Raw genomic sequence first — 21,518 nt, 5'->3', positions numbered from 1 at the left:
TCGTGGTGCAGTAACGAGAGCTTTAGCAGCAAGCGATTCTCAAACACCAGTGTTATTGTATTGAACTCGTGGTGCAGTAACGAGAGCTTTAGCAGCAAGCGATTCTCAAACACCAGTGTTATTGTATTGAACTCGTGGTGCAGTAACGAGAGCTTTAGCAGCAAGCGATTCTCAAACACCAGTGTTATTGTATTGAACTCGTGGTGCAGTAACGAGAGCTTTAGCAGCAAGCGATTCTCAAACACCAGTGTTATTGTATTGAACTCGTGGTACAGTAACGAGAGCTTTAGCAGCAAGCGATTCTCAAACACCAGTGTTATTGTATTGAACTCGTGGTGCAGTAACGAGAGCTTTAGCAGCAAGCGATTCTCAAACACCAGTGTTATTGTATTGAACTCGTGGTGCAGTAACGAGAGCTTTAGCAGCAAGTGATTCTCAAACACCAGTGTTATTGTATTGAACTCGTGGTACAGTAACGAGAGCTTTAGCAGCAAGTGATTCTCAAACACCAGTGTTATTGTATTGAACTCGTGGTGCAGTAACGAGAGCTTTAGCAGCAAGTGATTCTCAAACACCAGTGTTATTGTATTGAACTCGTGGTGCAGTAACGAGAGCTTTAGCAGCAAGCGATTCTCAAACACCAGTGTTATTGTATTGAACTCGTGGTGCAGTAACGAGAGCTTTAGCAGCAAGTGATTCTCAAACACCAGTGTTATTGTATTGAACTTGTGATGCAGTAACGAGAGCTTTAGAAGCAAGTGATTCTCAAACACCAGTGTTATTGTATTGAACTCGTGGTGCAGTAACGAGAGCTTTAGCAGCAAGTGATTCTCAAACACCAGTGTTATTGTATTGAACTCGTGATGCAGTAACGAGAGCTTTAGCAGCAAGTGATTCTCAAACACCAGTGTTATTGTATTGAACTCGTGGTGCAGTAACGAGAGCTTTAGCAGCAAGCGATTCTCAAACACCAGTGTTATTGTATTGAACTCGTGGTACAGTAACGAGAGCTTTAGCAGCAAGAGATTCTCAAACACCAGTGTTATTGTATTGAACTCGTGATGCAGTAACGAGAGCTTTAGCAGCAAGTGATTCTCAAACACCAGTGTTATTGTATTGAACTCGTGGTGCAGTAACGAGAGCTTTAGAAGCAAGTGATTCTCAAACACCAGTGTTATTGTATTGAACTCGTGGTGCAGTAACGAGAGCTTCAGTAGTTGTTATACAACAAACATTCCGTAAGGTTACAAATGGTTAAAATAAGTGAATAAATCTAATTCATAACCACAAGTATTTCAAAGGCTAAAATATTTTCATAATTACAAATATTGAATTATCAAGGTAATCTGTAAGAAATGAACCCTGGTCCTCTACATTCTCTCTCTGTATTACAGGCGTCACAGACACGGTCTGTTAAATGCCTGTTTCACTCTTTTGTTAATTAAAAGCCTCTTTTTGCAAGTGCAAATTAACTCCTGATAAATCATGACAATTAACATGGATTTGCATTTAAATTCCCACGCCAACAAAAGAAATAGTTGGAAGAAGCCCTGCTCGTTAAGATATTAACATTATTTCGTAAATCAGCATAATTTCGGAAATCACATTGGGATGATTATGTAATAACGAAATAGGCATAAGGACTGCTTGAAAATGCCAAAATCAACGCTACACACCGATTTGTTGATTAACACTGGAGTTACCATTTACAAACTTTTGAAAATCCTGCCCAAAGGGTTTCCATTATAACACTGCCTGCTGAAGCAGGCAAGTTTCTTCATTCTCTCCTGCAACCCTGAAACACTGTTCATTTTAAAGATTGCTTTCGAACCTGTCAGACATGGAATGCCAATGGCTCGTTGGCTGAACTGCACAGTATCGAGGATACAAAAGATCCTATCAGATGTAGTGTGTGTCCAGGTACGAAAGCCCACAAGCACATTCAGCAGCCCATGAGCACGCTGGCTTCAAACAATCCAGTATGATAGAAGGGTCCATTGTGTACTCACGTTCTCTTCCGTCGTTGGCAGATCCACCACCACTGCAGGCAGGGTTAGCGATGAAGGCGGCCCCAAACACTCCACTCCATTGTGATCCATGTGGATGTTCAACTTCCCGTTGATGGTCAGGCTGGGGATGTTGGTTTGAGAGCAATGGCTGGCTATGCTTAGGCTGCTGTTCTTCCTTCTGGACCAGGGTACCAAGAGCGAACCTGTGCGGCTGTCGCTGTCCCCCGGCACACTGTACTCATCATCCGCAAAATCCGCCTCAGAGTCCTTGTTTCGGGGGCGGAAATGAAAGATGCTCCCATGGCTTCCCCTTCTGCTGGCAGAGAGGAGCACCCTGCTAATGCATGGGTGAGCCTGAAAGGATACCAAGCAGATACAGCCATAGGAATGAGTACTGACTGTATTAAGTCTTATTTAAATTTAAATCATCTTAATCTATTTTTATTTTCCTCAAGAAATATTGATTTATATATATAAAAAAATTAATTACTCATTACAATTACCATTACTCATCGGTGCAATGGACCTTGCCCTCAATTGAGTTTCATTATAGCTGTACTTACAATGCGAACATTATACTAAAGAAGTACTCAAAAGAAACAGTATAGAAGCACTATACAAACACAACAGCCAAGCTGGGACTCAAAATTTCCACGATTTATTTTTTATTTTTTATGTAGAAAAGCTCCCAGATTTCTGGAGGTCACACTCTAAGTTAGTGGACGTGATGGATTTCTAGAGGTCGCACTATAAATTTCTTCATCACTTATCACCTTTCAGACCGTGCATTGCAAACCATGTTTCCTGTTTGTGACGGCATGCACATTCTGCATGAGGCATGAGGCCTGAGAACCATCTTTCACACATAGAAAGCAACACAAGTGTGTTTATTATTATTGTCTATGCCATGTGAAACAGTACAGCACCTTTGCACAATAATCTCATATTTTGACAATATAACAAGTGTAGTAAATGGAAAGAAAGCATGTACAGTATACATCTAAACTATACTTCTGAATTCATGGAATCTGTTTCTTATATCAAGCTCAGCAACGGCTTAATAAATAACTGCATCAGTTTATATATATATATATATATATATATATATTACAGTAGTAGCAGTAGCAGTAGCAGTAGCAGTAGCAGTAGCAGTAGTATTGTTCTGCTTTGCAGACAGTGTGTTTTGTACACCAGGGGCCCAGGGCAGACGAACGGGAAGTTCTGTCCTCTAAGAGACATGCCTGTGACTGTACAGGCAGGCAGAGCAGACCTAACTCCTTGTCAGAACACATGTTTGTTTGTTAGGCGTAAGTCCAGTGATTGAAATCCTCCCGTTTGGACACCCTGGAAAGCAGCACTGCTGTGCGTTTCTGAAGAACGCTGCTCTGCTCGTTACCTTCGGTGGGTTGTCATCACAGTCTAACTGGGATCTCTCCTCTTCCTCTCCATTCTCTCCATTCTCCTCTGAGTGACTCTGCTGCCTTTGTTTCGAATTCTTTCTATCCTTGGTGTCTTTCACAGTGAGCGGTGACAATGCCAGAGTCTCCTGTGCGATGTTAGCAACTGCCTAAAAGAAGAAACAACCCATTGTGTCCCTTCAGACGAGTCACCTATCACCAGGAGATATTATCACCCAGCTTGACTGTGAAACACATGCAGTACAAAAAAACACAACCTTTCTCACAACACAGTCTTAGGGTTCTTCATTTATTTTAATTTTTTTTAGATTTTCCTAGGAATTTCTCAGTGCTTATTTTTACAATTGAAAACCAAAAGAAAATCGATGGGGAAAAAATGAGGTGAGTGATGTTGGTGAATAATCAGTATGCAGGATTGTCAACAATGTGATCATTTCTGTTAAAATATAAATAAAGGGCAACATACCTGTTCAATGTGTTTAACGTTATTTATTTTTAATGTGTATTCAACAACTGATCAGTAGCCTCTTATAACTTAAGCAGCTCAATGAAATTCAACATTTAAACACAATTTAAAGTAGTGTGATCTCACATTATCACAACTGTGAACTCAAGCCTTTCCATACATAGGTGTAATATACTATTTCATGTGTTATGTACTTTCCACTGTATTTAATGTATTTTTTTACTGTATATCATATGTTGTGCATTTCTCTGTAGTTGAAGTATTGTTGGCTTGTATTTACTGCATCTTGTAAAATGCTTTGTGATGGTGTTCCAGTAAAACACAGAATCAGAATCATGCCACAAGCGCATTTCAATAATGAATTATACTGAATTATACATGCAAGGGTTTAAGCAGAAAAGCATTACCACAATATCCCGCCAATGCACTCATCGTTTTAATAATCCGCTAAAGATCATTTTAAAAAGTGGGACAATGTACTGTGAAAATCAGTAAAAACAAAAAAAAAGTAAAACCCTACACATGCTCCCATAAAATTGATTAATATCTACTATAAGACTCTCCTGAAGTTAAAAGTCAGAGGCAGTAACAGCTAGAGCTGCAGACAGACGGCCCTCATGCTCATACCTGCTGTTCCTTTGCAATAACAGCTAGAGCTGCAGACAGATGGCCCTCATGCTCATACCTGCTGTTCCTTTGCAATAACAGCTAGAGCTGCAGACCGACGGCCCTCATGCTCATACCTGCTGTTCCTTTGCAATAACAGCTAGAGCTGCAGACAGACGGCCCTCATGCTCATACCTGCTGTTCCTTTGCAATAACAGCTAGAGCTGCAGACAGACGGCCCTCAGCTCATACCTGCTGTTCCTTTGCAATAACAGCTAGAGCTGCAGACAGACGGCCCTCATTCTCATACCTGCTGTTCCTTTGCAATAACAGCTAGAGCTGCAGACAGACGGCCCTCATGCTCATACCTGCTGTTCCTTTGCAATAACAGCTAGAGCTGCAGACAGACGGCCCTCATGCTCATACCTGCTGTTCCTTTGCAATAACAGCTAGAGCTGCAGACAGACGGCCCTCAGCTCATACCTGCTGTTCCTTTGCAATAACAGCTAGAGCTGCAGACAGACGGCCCTCATGCTCATACCTGCTGTTCCTTTGCAATAACAGCTAGAGCTGCAGACAGACGGCCCTCATGCTCATACCTGCTGTTCCTTTGCAATAACAGCTAGAGCTGCAGACAGACGGCCCTCATGCTCATACCTGCTGTTCCTTTGCAATAACAGCTAGAGCTGCAGACAGACGGCCCTCATGCTCATACCTGCTGTTCCTTTGCAATAACAGCTAGAGCTGCAGACAGACGGCCCTCATGCTCATACCTGCTGTTCCTTTGCAATAACAGCTAGAGCTGCAGACTCATTCTCATACCTGCTGTTCCTTTGCAATAACAGCTAGAGCTGCAGACAGACGGCCCTCATGCTCATACCTGCTGTTCCTTTGCAATAACAGCTAGAGCTGCAGACAGACGGCCCTCATGCTCATACCTGCTGTTCCTTTGCAATAACAGCTAGAGCTGCAGACAGACGGCCCTCATGCTCATACCTGCTGTTCCTTTGCAATAACAGCTAGAGCTGCAGACAGACGGCCCTCATGCTCATACCTGCTGTTCCTTTGCAATAACAGCTAGAGCTGCAGACAGACGGCCCTCATGCTCATACCTGCTGTTCCTTTGCAATAACAGCTAGAGCTGCAGACAGATGGCCCTCATGCTCATACCTGCTGTTCCTTTTTCAGTCGTTCCATGGCCTCCTGAAATTCCTTCTCTTTATGCCAGGCCTCCGCGATGGTCGCCTGGTTCTGCTCCTCATAAGCCATCGCCACCACGGCCAGGATCAGGTTGACCAGGTAGAAGGACCCCAAGAAGATGACCAGCACGAAGAAGATCATGTAGGTCTTACCCGCAGATCGGAGAGTCTGACGTGTGGGAAGACACAGTAAAGGAAAGTCTTTTTCTTTTCTTTACAACAAAGATTTAATTTTCCCTGTACTTTAGACATCATAGGTATAACAATACAGAGGCTGAGCACAAACTGGCGACCCTGCGCACTGTAAGCGAGAGTCTTAACCACAATGCAAAAGAGCTTGGCAGGGGACTGGTCCGAAAGCATAAAGGCAGAGTATCACACAACACTGCCTGTTACATAGTGTGGCAGAGTAGGGGGTGGAGAAGAGATGTAGCCTAGGAGGGTGATGTAGGACTACATTCCCCAGAATGCCACGGGGTTATCAGGAGCCAGAGTGGAATCATTTTAATTTTTAAGCAGTTAGTAAAGAAATGATCGAACGCTCCTTGCACACGCTTCAGTGTTACACTTCTGATCAGCTTTCAGACATTAAGGAACCTGGTTGACACCTATATACATACAGTATGTACATTCTGCAAACACACACTTACATACAGAGAAACATACACACACACGCACATACAAACACATGTGTATGATAAAATGCAGTAATTTGATAAACATAGCTTTTATCAAACTATGACTTGTTTAGCAGGTCTTTCTGTTGCTACTGCACCTTGTGAAGCGCTTTGTGATGGTGGTCCACTATGAAAGGCACTATATAAAATAAAGATTGGAGAGGGCACTGCTGAGCTCGGCTAGTGGAAACTCGACCCTGTACCTGCTGATAAAGATTTTCCCAGTAGTCTTGAGTCATGAGGCGAAACAGAGCAAGAAAGGCCCAGCCGAAGGTGTCGAAACTGGTATAGCCGTAATTTGGGTTGTCTCCTGTCTTGACGCAAACGTATCCATCAGGACAATTCCTGAAAAACAATGGGAACAAAAGAAATTCAGACAACAAATCAGCAAGCAGCTTGTTTCACCAGCTTGTTTGCATTGTATTTCCACATGAAGTCCAATATCTTATTTTTAAATGATGTTAATTACAGTGTATTACCCTGTATATAAATATACAAGTGTATAGAACTGCGTGGGTTATATACCATTTTGGCTTAAATTTCAAGGCACGGTCAGACAATACTGTAACTGACTAGGAGAGGAGGAGAGGAAATCTCTTTTGTTTTAATTGGTAAGCAGCTTATCCGCCTGGTTTTAGATAGAACTGGAGCCGGTGAGTTTAGTTAGCGTTCCAAAACGGGTTAGGTTTTGTTTTGGTTTCTTTCATTTTGTTATTGTAAATAATATAAAGTGCACGCCAGTGCTTAAACCTGCCATTCTGCGTCTGATTCTGTAAAAAGAGGCTAAATGAATCTCAGCCACAAGGCTGTGATACAAAACTTAAAGGGTAGCTTGTGGTAAATACAGTAGTGTGAAAAGTGCATATGAAATCAAACCACTACAACTGGAATCTTGGAAAATTGTCAGATTTGGCAAATTATCGATTATCTAATTTAATTGATGACCACAAGTGGTAAAATGTATGAAACCTTTGAGAAGTTGTTTAAGATAATAATAATATATTTATTTAGCACCTTTCATAGTGGACCACTGTCACAAAGCACTTTACAGGTAGGCTGTGAACTGTGCATTATATGCAGAGTCACTTACAATAGAACATTGATTTAACATCTCATCTGCAGGATGGAGCACAAGGAAGTTAAGTAAATTGCTCAGGGTCACACAGTGATTCAGTCAGTGACAGAGGCAGGAGCTGAACCAGTGACCTTCTGGTTACCATCCCTGGACTTTAACCACGGGGCCACACCGCCTCCTTAGACATCTAATTAAAGCATTCATTGGTCTAACATTATCACAAATTTCTGACAAACTAAATTGTCACACCCAGAGGTTTTCTTGTAGGTTGGGATATAAAGGAGGTAAATGACAAATCTTGAGGTGTTCTGCTACATGTGCACACTGCTGTACGTCCCACTGCTGCAATACTCTTTGAGAGGGATTTGTACTGCTTTCCATTCCTGGTGTTTGTTTTTCTTTTCTGGTCAAAAGGATTGATCAGCGTCCAAAAAATGTGCTAAATGTTTTGCTGGAATGGAGCCCCCCTGAGTCCCATCTCTGCAGGGAGCCTGTCAGGGGCACTGCTCTCTCACTCAGCACCCACACAGCTGTGCCCATGGAAGCCCCTCTGAGTCCCAGCTCTGCAGGGAGCCTGCGAGGGGCACTGCTCTCTCACTCAGCACCCACACAGCTGTGCCCATGGAAGCCCCTCTGAGTCCCAGCTCTGCAGGGAGCCTGCGAGGGGCACTGCTCTCTCACTCAGCACCCACACAGCTGTGCCCATGGAAGTCCCTCTGAGTCCCAGCTCTGCAGGGAGCCTGCCCACCGCTCTCTCACTCAGCACCCACACACTGTGCCCATGGAAGCCCCTCTGAGTCCCAGCTCTGCAGGGAGCCTGCCAGGGGGACCGCTCTCTCACTCAGCACCCACACAACTGTGCCCATGGAAGCCCCTCTGAGTCCCAGCTCTGCAGGGAGCCTGCCAGGGGCACTGCTCTCTCACTCAGCACCCACACAGCTGTGCCCATGGAAGCCCCTCTGAGTCCCAGCTCTGCAGGGAGCCTGCCAGGGGCACTGCTCTCTCACTCAGCACCCACACAGCTGTGCCCATGGAAGCCCCTCTGAGTCCCAGCTCTGCAGGGAGCCTGCCCACCGCTCTCTCACTCAGCACCCACACACTGTGCCCATGGAAGCCCCTCTGAGTCCCAGCTCTGCAGGGAGCCTGCGAGGGGCACTGCTCTCTCACTCAGCACCCACACAGCTGTGCCCATGGAAGCCCCTCTGAGTCCCAGCTCTGCAGGGAGCCTGCCAGGGGCACTGCTCTCTCACTCAGCACCCACACAGCTGTGCCCATGGAAGGCCCTATGGCCAAGGAAACCGCATTAAGATGATGCCTTTGCAATCTTTGCATAGCCCAGTGTCCTGCTGAAATCCAAAGGGGTGTGGTGACACCAGGACATAGTGGAAAAGTGACAGCACAGTAGTCTTTCTTGTCTGTCTTTAGTACGGAACCCAGTATAGTTCTGGGCATCAGCTAGTGTAGCAGGCAGTGCTGTGTGATACACTTCCGTTATGGATTCTGACCCCTGCTGGTGAGACGAGAGGAGGTTAAAAGCTTTAAAATCACAAATGCAGACGGGCCAGGCTTTTTTGTATTCTGGTTAAGACGTTTGCTTACAGTGTGCGAGGTCGCTGGTTCACACAGCCTCCTCCCTGTTACCCTGAGAATAACAATTGTGCCAGATTGAAACAAATTGTACAGTCACCAAAACTAGACTCATTCCGAAACTTGACTCTGGGGTCTCTACATAATAATAATAATAATAAATAATAATAATAATAATAATAATAATAATAATAATAATAATAATAATAATAATAATGAATAAGCAAGCTGCACCACCTACCACCCAGTAACAGACTACACGTTGTATCTCTAGCACTGTAAATACAGACATGTCAAACTCCTAAAGGAGAAGAAGGCTATGAGTTAATATCATGCACTAAGCTAATAGATACCCAAGGTCACTATGAGGATAAAATAACTTAAAGTTCCTATAGCAACTGTATCTAGGAGGCTGTTGCCCATGGAGATTGTTACTTGCTACATTTCAGAGTACAGGAGGGCTGTTTTCCCTCTCTCTGTGTTGCACTGTAATTTTAGTGTCAATAGCACCATGTCAGATTTGAACTGTGTTTCATCCTCAAGTGCCTTTTGCATGACCTGTGTTAGCGAGCTGTGCTGTGCAACGAAACCACAAGCACGTCACAAATGAAGGGAATATGTTACTACGCAACTATCCATGTGCAATACGAAGTGTGTCTGTTTATGCACACATCAGATACTCTGTGTAGCAATTAACTGGGGAATAAAGAACACAGCTATCCCACTGTAATACACTGTGCTCTAACCACGGCCTTGGAAATTATTCAGCAAATAAACTGGGACAAAGAAAAACACACTTACTGTACATTATGCTAAAACCGATTGTGAAAAAATGAATCACAAACTTTTGTATACTTCACTCTGGCTGTTGAATTTGTGAAATGGGACGGTTTGGAAAATGCCCACTGGGGAAGTGTAGCTTTAATCTCAGTGCCCTCGGAAACTGTGGGTTTCCATTGAATTACTCACACAGCGGGGCCACTGCTGCTGGAATAGTTTGATGGTAAATAAGCAGAAACAACAATAAAAAATGACAGAGAAGCGGCATCACTGGATATTAAATAGGCAAGAAATCATGAGGAAGATGTACAGTATGTGGTATAAAGCATAGCTAATCTTTGAGCTAAACAGCATTGAACTGTAACCGTAAGCAATGCAGAACACAACTAGATGAGGTACAACAAAGCCTACTGTGGATAATGGATACTACCTTTTCCTTTGCTTTAATGAATGTCCCTACACTTACACAAGGGCGTACTGCTCAAACCTGAAGTGCTGCTGAGAAATTAAACACAACACGGAACTCAAGAGGAACCTATTTCATTTACATATGCATCATTTAGAAGCAACAATTAAAATGGTCTCCGATTTATAGTTTTGAATAAAGAGCGATGCCCTGTGCATCCTAATATTAATGCGATAATATTTGGGATATATTTTTGTTTCCCAGACTTTATTTTCACTTTGAATCAGGGCTAGCTAATTTAATATAGATTATAGTACCGGTTATAGCACCTTTACAGAGCACCCAAGTGGCCCATATTTCGTGGGTCAGACCTGCAACAGTCAGTATGATCATGTTTATAGACAGTTTGTACCAGATCCCTGAACAGTCAGTAAGATCATGTTTATAGACAGTTTGTACCAGATCCCTGAACAGCCAGTAAGATCACGTTTATTCACAGTTTGTACCAGATCCCTGAATAGTCAGTAAGATCATGTTTATAGACAGTTTGTACCACATCCCTGAACAATCAGTAAGGTCATGTTTATAGACCGTTTGTACCAGATCCCTGAACAGTCTGTATGATCATGTTTATAGACTGTTTGTACCAGATCCCTGAACAGTCTGTATGATCATGTTTATAGACGGTTTGTACCAGATCCCTGAACAGTCTGTATGATCATGTTTATAGACCGTTTGTACCAGATCCCTGAACAGTCAGTATGATCATGTTTATAGACGGTTTGTACCAGATCCCTGAACAGTCAGTAAGATCATGTTTATAGACAGTTTGTACCAGATCCCTGAACAGTCAGTATGATCATGTTTATAGACAGTTTGTACCAGATCCCTGAACAGTCTGTATGATCATGTTTATAGACAGTTTGTACCAGATCCCTGAACAGTCAGTATGATCATGTTTATAGACAGTTTGTACCAGATCCCTGAACAGTCAGTGTGATCATGTTTATAGACGGTTTGTACCAGATCCCTGAACAGTCAGTAAGATCATGTTTATAGACAGTTTGTACCAGATCCCTGAACAGTCTGTATGATCATGTTTATAGACAGTTTGTACCAGATCCCTGAACAGTCAGTATGATCATGTTTATAGACAGTTTGTACCAGATCCCTGAACAGTCAGTATGATCATGTTTATAGACGGTTTGTACCAGATCCCTGAACAGTCAGTAAGATCATGTTTATAGACAGTTTGTACCAGATCCCTGAACAGTCTGTATGATCATGTTTATAGACAGTTTGTACCAGATCCCTGAACAGTCAGTAAGATCATGTTTATAGACAGTTTGTACCAGATCCCTGAACAGTCATTAAGATCATGTTTATAGACAGTTTGTACCAGATCCCTGAACCAACAAGATGTTATATAGTATGCCTTTAAGACTCACTCAAGTAGAGCACGTCAATGTTGGGATTGTTCTGTGGCCTCGGGCAGGGTTTCCCCTCTCTGTGTGGATTGAAAGAGATGGGCACTAATCCTCACTCTGCTGTTCAGACCAGAACAGTCATTACACTATGTAACACAATTTTTGTTCCTGGGTAGTAAGTGTTATTTCCTAATTGCTTATGCCTCAAAAGTATAGAAAATGGCTATTATTAACCACAAACTTTGCTTTTGTGACCAGGACAGTGATATTTTCAAATATCACTATTTCCAATGAGAAAACGGGAGCTTTTGTGTCTTTTCATTCACATAAAGTCAGAAAAAAACAACATATGAATCCAAATTAACATGTATTTATACTAAAGTAATACAAAAATGACTACAAAAGATTTAGAAGTGAGTAGTTTTTCGAGATTTACAATTACTGTAAATTTACAGTATAATTGTAAATCTCGGAAAACTACTCACTTCTAAATCTTTTGTAGTCATCTTTGTATTACTTTAGTATAAATACATGTTAATTTGGATTAATCTGTTGTTTTTTTATGACTTTATGTGAATGAAAAGACACACATTTGCCCGTTTTCCCATTTGAAATAGTGATATTTTGAAATATCACTGTCCTGGTCACAAAAGCAAAGTTTGTGGGGAATAATAGCCATTTTCTATACTTTTGAGGCATAAGCAATTAGGAAATAACACTTACTACCCAGGAACAAAAAAAAAAAAAATTGTTACACAGTGTTATTAAACCTGTTAGAGGAAGGCAAAATAGCTTAAAAACCAGAACAAATTTGTCAAAAGCAGGGAAATCCTTTTATGTGTATTGCGATGCCTGAATAGCAGTGCTGTCTGCAAGCCTGCATTTGTTATGGTCAAGCTGGGTGAAAAAAATAAGATACTAAATCAATACAGATCGGCCAAAGTGTTCCCTGTGTTGCTTCAAACGTTGTCAATGTAAATCCCTGGGATCCGAGACAAGGCTTTTTTATGTTGGTTTTTCTAGTTGCTTTGTTGGTCTTTTAAGTACATGTGTCCAGCTCTCTTCACCGTGCCTATGTTTGGTGCTGTATCTGGACATCAAAGCTACTAGTCTGTCAGACACGCATGGGAAGTTTTACAGATTTTCTCTGATAATGTTTCCAGTGAAAAACAGCACCAAGCTTATCATTCAGTCTTTAAAGCTAGCTCTCCAACTGGAACTTTTGTGCAAATATAAAACCTTGTGATCTTCTTTCTGGATTATTGCATCATTTAGCCAGGAAGTTGACCTTCTGACATCCTAGACAATTTATACCCAAAAACAAAATGAGATAAAAGATGTTTGCCGCATGGCATCCTGCTGCTGTACATGCAGTGGTAGGAGGTTATGCTGCATGACATAGTCATGTTCTGTCAAAACAGTTCAGTCAGGTCCCCAAGAAAACAGTTTCTATAAAATGCACAGCAGCACACATCTGTTTGTGACTGAAACAGCAACACCACGTGTGACTACTGCTTAAACCATGGACTGAGCTGACACTGCAAGAGGGCACAGTAACTGTCCTTAATCGCAATCTGTAGCTCCACAGCAAAGTTGCCCTATTCTTCTCAATTAAGTCAACTGAAGTGGTCATCAGAGAAGAGATCATTCTCCTGCACTGCTGTGTAAGGCTTATAATCAGGAGTCTAACACTGCTTCTAAAAATTCAACCCATAACAATGGATGTAAAGTGTTACCGAACCTTCTTCTGAGGTCGTTCAAATCTCCACACTGATCCCAGCATGCTGCTTATCCTGCACTGCAGTGTTTCAGCCTCTGAGGTTCCATTTGTCAGAGCGCAAGCTGCAGGTTTTGTGTGTGGGAGTGCAAGCTGCAGGTTTTGTGTGTGGGAGCACAAGCTGCAAGTTCCGTGTGTCGGAGCACAAGCTGCAGGTTCCGTGTATCGGAGCACAAGCTGCAGGTTCCGTGTGTCGGAGCACAAGCTGCAGGTTCCGTGTGTCGAAGCGCAAGCTGCAGGTTCCGTGTGTCTGAACGCAAGCTGCAGGTTCCGTGTGTCGGAGTGCAAGTTGCAGGTTCCATGTGTAGGAGTAAAAGCTGCAGAAGGCAGGGAAGCTTTCCTGGATGCCCTCTGGGTCCACCTTGATTTCTGTGTGTTTATATAAAGAACTTGCAAATTCTTCAGTTTGGCATGGAACAATCACACAGATGGTATTTAGTCTGAGTAAAATCCTGGAACTTGCCCTATGAATCTAAGCGCTCCACTCACTGGTTCCAAAAGCTGGTAGATTTATGGGATTACTTCTGGAAAGGATATCCAACAAAAGCAGATATGTTTAGCATTCATTCTGTTTTTGTATTTTTGTATTTATTGAAAGCTGAATATTTTATAATTAAAGAAATACTCTTTACTCTGGCATAATATTGTCAATTTCTTTATTACACCATGATTTGTGTTTTTAATCCTATTTAAAGCTGTTTCTGCAGTCATTTCTGCCCCTCCTGAAACAATTAGCTTGTCAACGTTTCTCAAAGCAGATCTTAGGGTTTCATTGCAAATCCCACTGTTTCATGAAATGGAAGAAGCTATCTATCCCCCGTGATCATTTTTACTCATTACAGAAACCCAACTTGCTCACGATTGCTCAGTTCTATAAGGTTTACAATAAAAATCTAATATTGTATTCTGTGTATAGATGTACTTTTTGAAGGAGTCCGATGTTAGGCTGCTATTAGTGGGTGTGAGAGTTTCCTATTAAAGGGACTTTAATGTTTCCATGGTTAGAATATAACAATTTTGTCAGAGATGCAAGGACTTCCCCACTGTCCCTGTGACAGAAAGACAATGATTCTTGGTGGTAAAGTCAGTCATTTAGAAAAGGGGCACAGCTTCAGTACATTAACTGATTGACCCAGAAGGGAAATGATGTGATGACTCGTTTATCAAGGGGTCATGAGTGATGGTATAAATAGGGGTCGAAGCGACGTAATCTGTTCCTTCGTTTTGATTTATGGAAAATAACCCGGAAGGACTCATGGTATAGTAATGAGAGCTTTAGTAGCAAATGTGTTCATTAAATCAATTCATTAATGCTTTGAAATTGAGCCGATAAAGTTGTTAATTAACGCACTTCTCGTTAAAAAGCTTAAGCAGGTTACATACGTCAGGAACCTTTATTGTAATATCTAATATGCCATTTTCTATACCAAGATTTCAGTTGTATAACTCAAATAAAATCTACAGTAGATGTCAGCTGTCTTATATTTATACAGAATTCAAATAGGCTACAGTGGCATTGATAATTTCTTGGTAGTCACTGGGTGCAAATAACGGCATATCATTTCAGCAATACAACAAACATTCCATAAGGTTACAAATGGTTAAAACAAGTGAATAAATCTCATTCTAACCACAAGTATAGAAAAGGCTAAAATATTTTTCATTTTCAATCATTGAATGATCTAGGTTGTCTATAAGAAATGAACCCTGGTCCTGTACACTCTCCCTCTGCATCGTCGGCGTCACAGACGCGGTCTGTTAAATGTCTGTTTCAAGGTGAGTTATATTCTCTTTCGTTAATTAAAACCCTCTTTAGGCTGGGTACGAACCAGCAATCCCACGCATCGCAAGCGTCTTAACAACAATGCATCCATGGTTTTCGAGCTTTTAAACTCCTCTCATCTCATCAACAGCAGCAGTGCATCACACAACACTGCCCGTTACGCATTGAGACCTACAACATAAAAAGAAGGGCAACACTTTACACTGTGTCTCTAATTGCTGTGTATGTACCTAGTGTAGTTATGTACGATATAACCCTAACTCTCTCTATCCCTAACCCTTCTGTGAAACAATTGTGTAATTACATATATCGTGCAAAATGGTTTACAGATTAAATGCATTGTAATTGTGTGTAAGTACACAGTATTTAGAGACACAATGTAAAGAGTTCCCAAGAGAAGCCTCTAATGTAAGATGATAATTGTGTCATGGTCCAGTGGACACCCAAGCACTTGTTTATTTATATAATAATCGTGTACGACGTTGTCTTTCTTCAGGCTATACGTACACATAGAAAGACTAAAGACATAACTTTGAAGGCCCCAACCAAAGGAGAGGTTTTAAACGTGTTAAATAAATAACCCAAGCACTGGATAATATTGCTTGACTGGAGACAGAAGAAATGAACTAGTAAAACAGCACAGCATCACTGCCTCCATGGGATCTGCGAGCGCCTGACTCCACAAGCACTTGTTCACTGCCACATTTGAAGTGAGCTGTAAATAAAGTTTATATCACACCTCCCCTTACAAAATCCCTGAGAGATTACGTCACACACGTTTATATCACACCTCCCCTTACAAAATCCCAGAGAGATTGAATCACACCAGCCAAGTGCAACAGGGCTACACCAGCACCATGTCCTTTTCAGGGCAACGAAGGATTCTTGGCAACTTTTAAACTGGCTGAGAAAATGGCCCGGCAAGCTAGTGCCATGGCAGATAGTGCTGTAAGAAATGGAATGGCCTCAACACATTCTGGACTAATCTCTGGGATCCCACAATTTCCAAATCCAAAGGCAAATCTGTTACAGAGGTGGCAGAGCACAGCATGCAGGTTTAAATAAGGAGACTGTTTTGTGCACGAGAGGGGGTAGTCATTATCACGCCTCATAACAAAGTTAAAAATATAGTCCCAGAGGTAACTGTGCCATTGGCAATAAAGTGGCTGTGATCACCAAAGAAAACCTTGACAATCCACCAGCTGAGATCTGCTTTAGTTTGGTGGTGGGGTGGTTTGAATTAGTTATTGCACAGAACAGACAGTGACATGTTTGCATAATGCATTCCGAAAAGCAAAACTGGCTACTTACCCAGCGTCAGACCCATTTCCACATAGTAAGGGATCCTTGGCTCCTTCTATCTTATAGAAGTTGGCTAAAAAACAAACCAAAATACATTAAAAACATTATTGATAGAGCATGCTTTTCTGTTTTACTATTATTAGAATCACTTTTTTAATATTCTTCATTGACTTATAATGTGCATCTGACCAAAAGCAAGCTATTGCAAACCAAAAGTAATGCTGAGCTCAGAGCAATTGAATTAAAGAGAGCACAATGTACAGTCATGTGCACATGTATTAGAACACCCCATTGCTTCTGTAGTTCAGCAGTGTGCACATGTATTAGAACACCCCATTGCTTCTGTAGTTCAGCAGTGTGCACATGTATTACAACACCCCATTGCTTCTGTAGTTCAGCAGTGTGCACATGTATTAGAACACCCCATTGCTTCTGTAGTTCAGCAGTGTGCACATGTATTAGAACACCCCATTGCTTCTGTAGTTCAGCAGTGTGCACATGTATTACAACACCCCATTGCTTCTGTAGTTCAGCAGTGTGCACATGTATTAGAACACCCCATTGCTTCTGTAGTTCAGCAGTGTGCACATGTATTACAACACCCCATTGCTTCTGTAGTTCAGCAGTGTGCACATGTATTAGAACACCCCATTGCTTCTGTAGTTCAGCAGTGTGCACATGTATTAGAACACCCCATTGCTTCTGTAGTTCAGCAGTGTGCACATGTATTAGAGCACCCCATTGCTTCTGTAGTTCAGCAGTGTGCACATGTATTACAACACCCCATTGCTTCTGTAGTTCAGCAGTGTGCACATGTATTACAACACCCCATTGCTTCTGTAGTTCCGTAGTGTATACATCAAAGAAGAGCGACCAGAATTATTCCGGGCTTAAAAGGCATGTCATATGCAGACAGGCTAAAAGAATTGAATCTGTTCAGTCTTGAACAAAGAAGACTACGTGGCGACCTAATTCAAGCATTCAAAATTCTAAAAGGTATTGACAGTGTCGACCCAAGGGACTTTTTCAGCCTGAAAAAAGAAACAAGGACCAGGGGTCACAAATGGAGATTAGACAAAGGGGCATTCAGAACAGAAAATAGGAGGCACTTTTTTTACACAGAGAATTGTGAGGGTCTGGAATCAACTCCCCAGTAATGTTGTTGAAGCTGACACCCTTGATCCTTCAAGAAGCTGCTTGATGAGATTCTGGGATCAATAAGCTACTAACAACCATTGAGCAAGATGGGCCGAATGGACTCCTTTCGTTTGAAAAAAACTTTCTTATGTTCTTATGTCACAAATGGTATTAGAAAAGGGGCATTCAGAACAGAAAATAGGAGGCACTTTTTTACACAGAGAATTGTGAGGGTCTGGAATCAACACCCCATTGCTTCTGTAGTTCAGCAGTGTGCACATGTATTCCTTCACCCCATTGCTTTCTGTAGTTCAGCAGTGTGCACATGTATTACTAACACCCCATTGCTTCTGTAGTTCAGCAGTGTGCACATGTATTAGAGCACCCCATTGCTTCTGTAGTTCAGCAGTGTGCACATGTATTAGAACACCCCATTGCTTCTGTAGTTCAGCAGTGTGCACATGTATTACAACACCCCATTGCTTCTGTAGTTCAGCAGTGTGCACATGTATTACAACACCCCATTGCTTCTGTAGTTCAGCAGTGTGCACATGTATTACAACACCCCATTGCTTCTGTAGTTCAGCAGTGTGCACATGTATTAGAGCACCCCATTGCTTCTGTAGTTCAGCAGTGTGCACATGTATTAGAGCACCCCATTGCTTCTGTAGTTCAGCAGTGTGCACATGTATTACAACACCCCATTGCTTCTGTAGTTCAGCAGTGTGCACATGTATTACAACACCCCATTGCTTCTGTAGTTCAGTAGTGTGCACATGTATTAGAGCACCCCATTGCTTCTGTAGTTTTGATTTGTTGGAATCCAACCACTGTAACTGAATGTTGAAAAATTGTCAAAATAGGCAAATGAGTGATTGTCTAATTTAATGAATTACTTTAATAGGCCACACATGCAATAAATTAAAAATAGTGAGAGAGAAAAAACCCACATAATAGCAAATGATAAAATGCATGAGACTTTTTAGAAGTTGTTTAAGATGCCTCATTAAAGCAAAGTGGTCTAACATTTTCATACAAGTGCCTCTTGGTTTTCATGCAGGTATGTATATAAAAGATATTAATGACAAATCTTAAGGTGTTCTAATACATTAGCACACTACATCCTGATACTGGATTGTCCTTGTTGGATGAGGGATTGGGGTGCACCAGTCTCCTTGCCCAGTTCCTCTCCCTATCCCGTTAAGTTGCTTGAGCTCTTATTTTATCTATCTTCATTTTCACAAGACTTCATTTTCACCCTGTCCCTCTCTAGTGGTTAAGTGTTCATAGGCGACTGGGTTTAAGAGGGCTTCAGAGTGCTTTGGCACACATCCCCCTCCACCATCAGCTCCTGGCATTCCTGTTGTTGAGTGTGTTCGTGTTTGGGTCTCAAAGCCATGCTGCAGCCTGGTATTCAGATTACACAGTCGCATGGCTGGAGGTGTTAGCCTGATTGGGGTGATGTTGTAACGCGGTGGAGATAAGGACCCGATGTTGAAGACATTGGCATCTTAACTTTTAGATAATATGGCATGGAGTAAACTTTTTGTATAGCATTGAAAATTATTTTAAGGGACAGCTTTTTAGTTTATTAACTGTTAATGCATGACTAGCTTACCAAAACAATAAATGAATTAAAAAATTATAAATGTTCATCAAACATCAGGACGGGAGGAATTGTAAACTCCCTGAGAACGATATCACTGAAGCGGGGTTCCATTTGTAAACTCCATGAGAACGATATCACTGAAGCGGGGTTCCATCTGAAAACTCCCTGAGAACGATATCATTGAAGTGGGGTTCCATTTGAAAACTCCATGAGAACGATATCACTGAAGTGGGGTTCCATTTGAAAACTCCATGAGAACGATATCACTGAAGTGGGGTTCCATTTGAAAACTCCATGAGAACGATATCACTGAACTGGGGTTCCATCTGAAAACTCCATGAGAACGATATCATTGAAGTGGGGTTCCATTTGTAAACTCCCTGAGAACGATATCACTGAAGCGGGGTTCCATTTGAAAACTCCATGAGAACGATATCACTGAAGCGGGGTTCCATTTGTAAACTCCCTGAGAACGATATCACTGAAGCGGGGTTCCATTTGAAAACTCCATGAGAACGATATCACTGAAGCGGGGTTCCATTTGAAAACTCCATGAGAACGATATCACTGAACTGGGGTTCCATTTGAAAACTCCATGAGAACGATATCACTGAAGTGGGGTTCCATTTGAAAACTCCATGAGAACGATATCACTGAAGTGGGGTTCCATTTGAAAACTCCATGAGAACGATATCACTGAACTGGGGTTCCATCTGAAAACTCCATGAGAACGACATCACTGAAGTGGGGTTCCATTTGAAAACTCCATGAGAACGATATCACTGAAGTGGGGTTCCATCTGAAAACTCCATGAGAACGATATCACTGAAGCGGGGTTCCATTTGTAAACTCCCTGAGAACGATATCACTGAAGCGGGGTTCCATTTGAAAACTCCATGAGAACGATATCACTGAAGTGGGGTTCCATTTGAAAACTCCATGAGAACGATATCACTGAACTGGGGTTCCATCTGAAAACTCCATGAGAACGATATCACTGAACTGGGGTTCCATCTGAAAACTCCATGAGAACGATATCACTGAACTGGGGTTCCATTTGAAAACTCCCTGAGAACGATATCATTGAAGTGGGGTTCCATTTGAAAACTCCATGAAAACGATATCACTGAAGTGGGGTTCCATTTGAAAACTCCATGAGAACGATATCACTGAACTGGGGTTTCATCTGAAAACTCCATGAAAACGATATCACTGAAGTGGGGTTCCATTTGAAAACTCCATGAGAATGATATCACTGAAGTGGGGTTCCATTTGAAAACTCCATGAGAACGATATCACTGAAGTGGGGTTCCATTTGATAACTCCATGAGAACAATATCACTGAAGTGGGGTTCATTTGCTTGAATACACTTTTAAAGAGGTCTATTTTTCTTAATTACTAAATTGGTATGTATGTATTGATATATCTGACAAAGAGTTTTCAATGGTTTAATAAATATGTACACCTGCCATTTACACCCTCAATCTGGTAAAAATGCCTACATTTTTTTTTCTTGAAAATAATTATACAAACTAGCTTTTTTAAGGAAAAAATAAATGTACTATGTATCCTTCCACTGAGAAAACATAGTCCCTGAGGACAGTTTCGTTGTGACATATATATTTTTTACTTTTCTTCTTTGCCATAAAAACATTAAATTGAATATTGCCATTTAATTCTGAGATTAAATAGCATTTGGAATTGAAAGCAGACTGATTTTGCACATCTAAAGGCTGTTACCCACCAGACACGATGTGGCAAGTCGAACTGTGCCGTGATGTGTCACAATGAATACAGCAGCGGAACTGTGCAGTGATGTGTCACAATGAATACAGCAGCGGAACTGTGCAGTGATGTGTCACAATGAATACAGCAGCGGAACTGTGCAGTGATGTGTCACAATGAATACAGCAGCGGAACTGTGCAGTGATGTGTCACAATGAATACAGCAGCGGAACTGTGCCGTGATGTGTCACAATGAATACAACAGCGGAACTGTGCAGTGATGTGTCACAATGAATACAGCAGCGGAACTGTGCAGTGATGTGTCACAATGAATACAGCAGCGGAACTGTGCAGTGATGTGTCACAATGAATACAGCAGCGGAACTGTGCCGTGATGTGTCACAATGAATACAACAGCGGAACTGTGCAGTGATGTGTCACAATGAATACAGAAGTGGAACTGTGCAGTGATGTGTCACAATGAATACAGCAGCGGAACTGTGCAGTGATGTGTCACAATGAATAGAACCTATA

At 41.8% G+C, this 21,518-nt stretch overlaps 1 protein-coding gene across 2 annotated transcripts in view; it reads right to left on the bottom strand.

The window, feature by feature from the left end:
• Positions 1-21,518, bottom strand: part of LOC121314040 (sodium channel protein type 4 subunit alpha-like) — a 189,053-nt gene that overhangs the window by 114,711 nt on the left and 52,824 nt on the right. For both annotated transcript variants that reach the window (XM_041246825.1, XM_041246826.1), the window contains exons 8-12: positions 16,522-16,585; positions 6,579-6,720; positions 5,670-5,867; positions 3,406-3,576; positions 2,010-2,363 (exon numbers count right to left, since the gene is read on the bottom strand). In XM_041246825.1, the coding sequence (XP_041102759.1) occupies positions 2,010-2,363; positions 3,406-3,576; positions 5,670-5,867; positions 6,579-6,720; positions 16,522-16,585 (929 nt within the window). The remainder of the gene's footprint in view (positions 1-2,009; positions 2,364-3,405; positions 3,577-5,669; positions 5,868-6,578; positions 6,721-16,521; positions 16,586-21,518) is intronic.

Source organism: Polyodon spathula, chromosome 4 (assembly GCF_017654505.1).
Source record: "Polyodon spathula isolate WHYD16114869_AA chromosome 4, ASM1765450v1, whole genome shotgun sequence".
Taxonomy (NCBI): domain Eukaryota; kingdom Metazoa; phylum Chordata; class Actinopteri; order Acipenseriformes; family Polyodontidae; genus Polyodon; species Polyodon spathula.
Note: the sequence above shows the minus strand (reverse complement) of the source record. Positions and strands in the feature narration are given on the sequence as shown.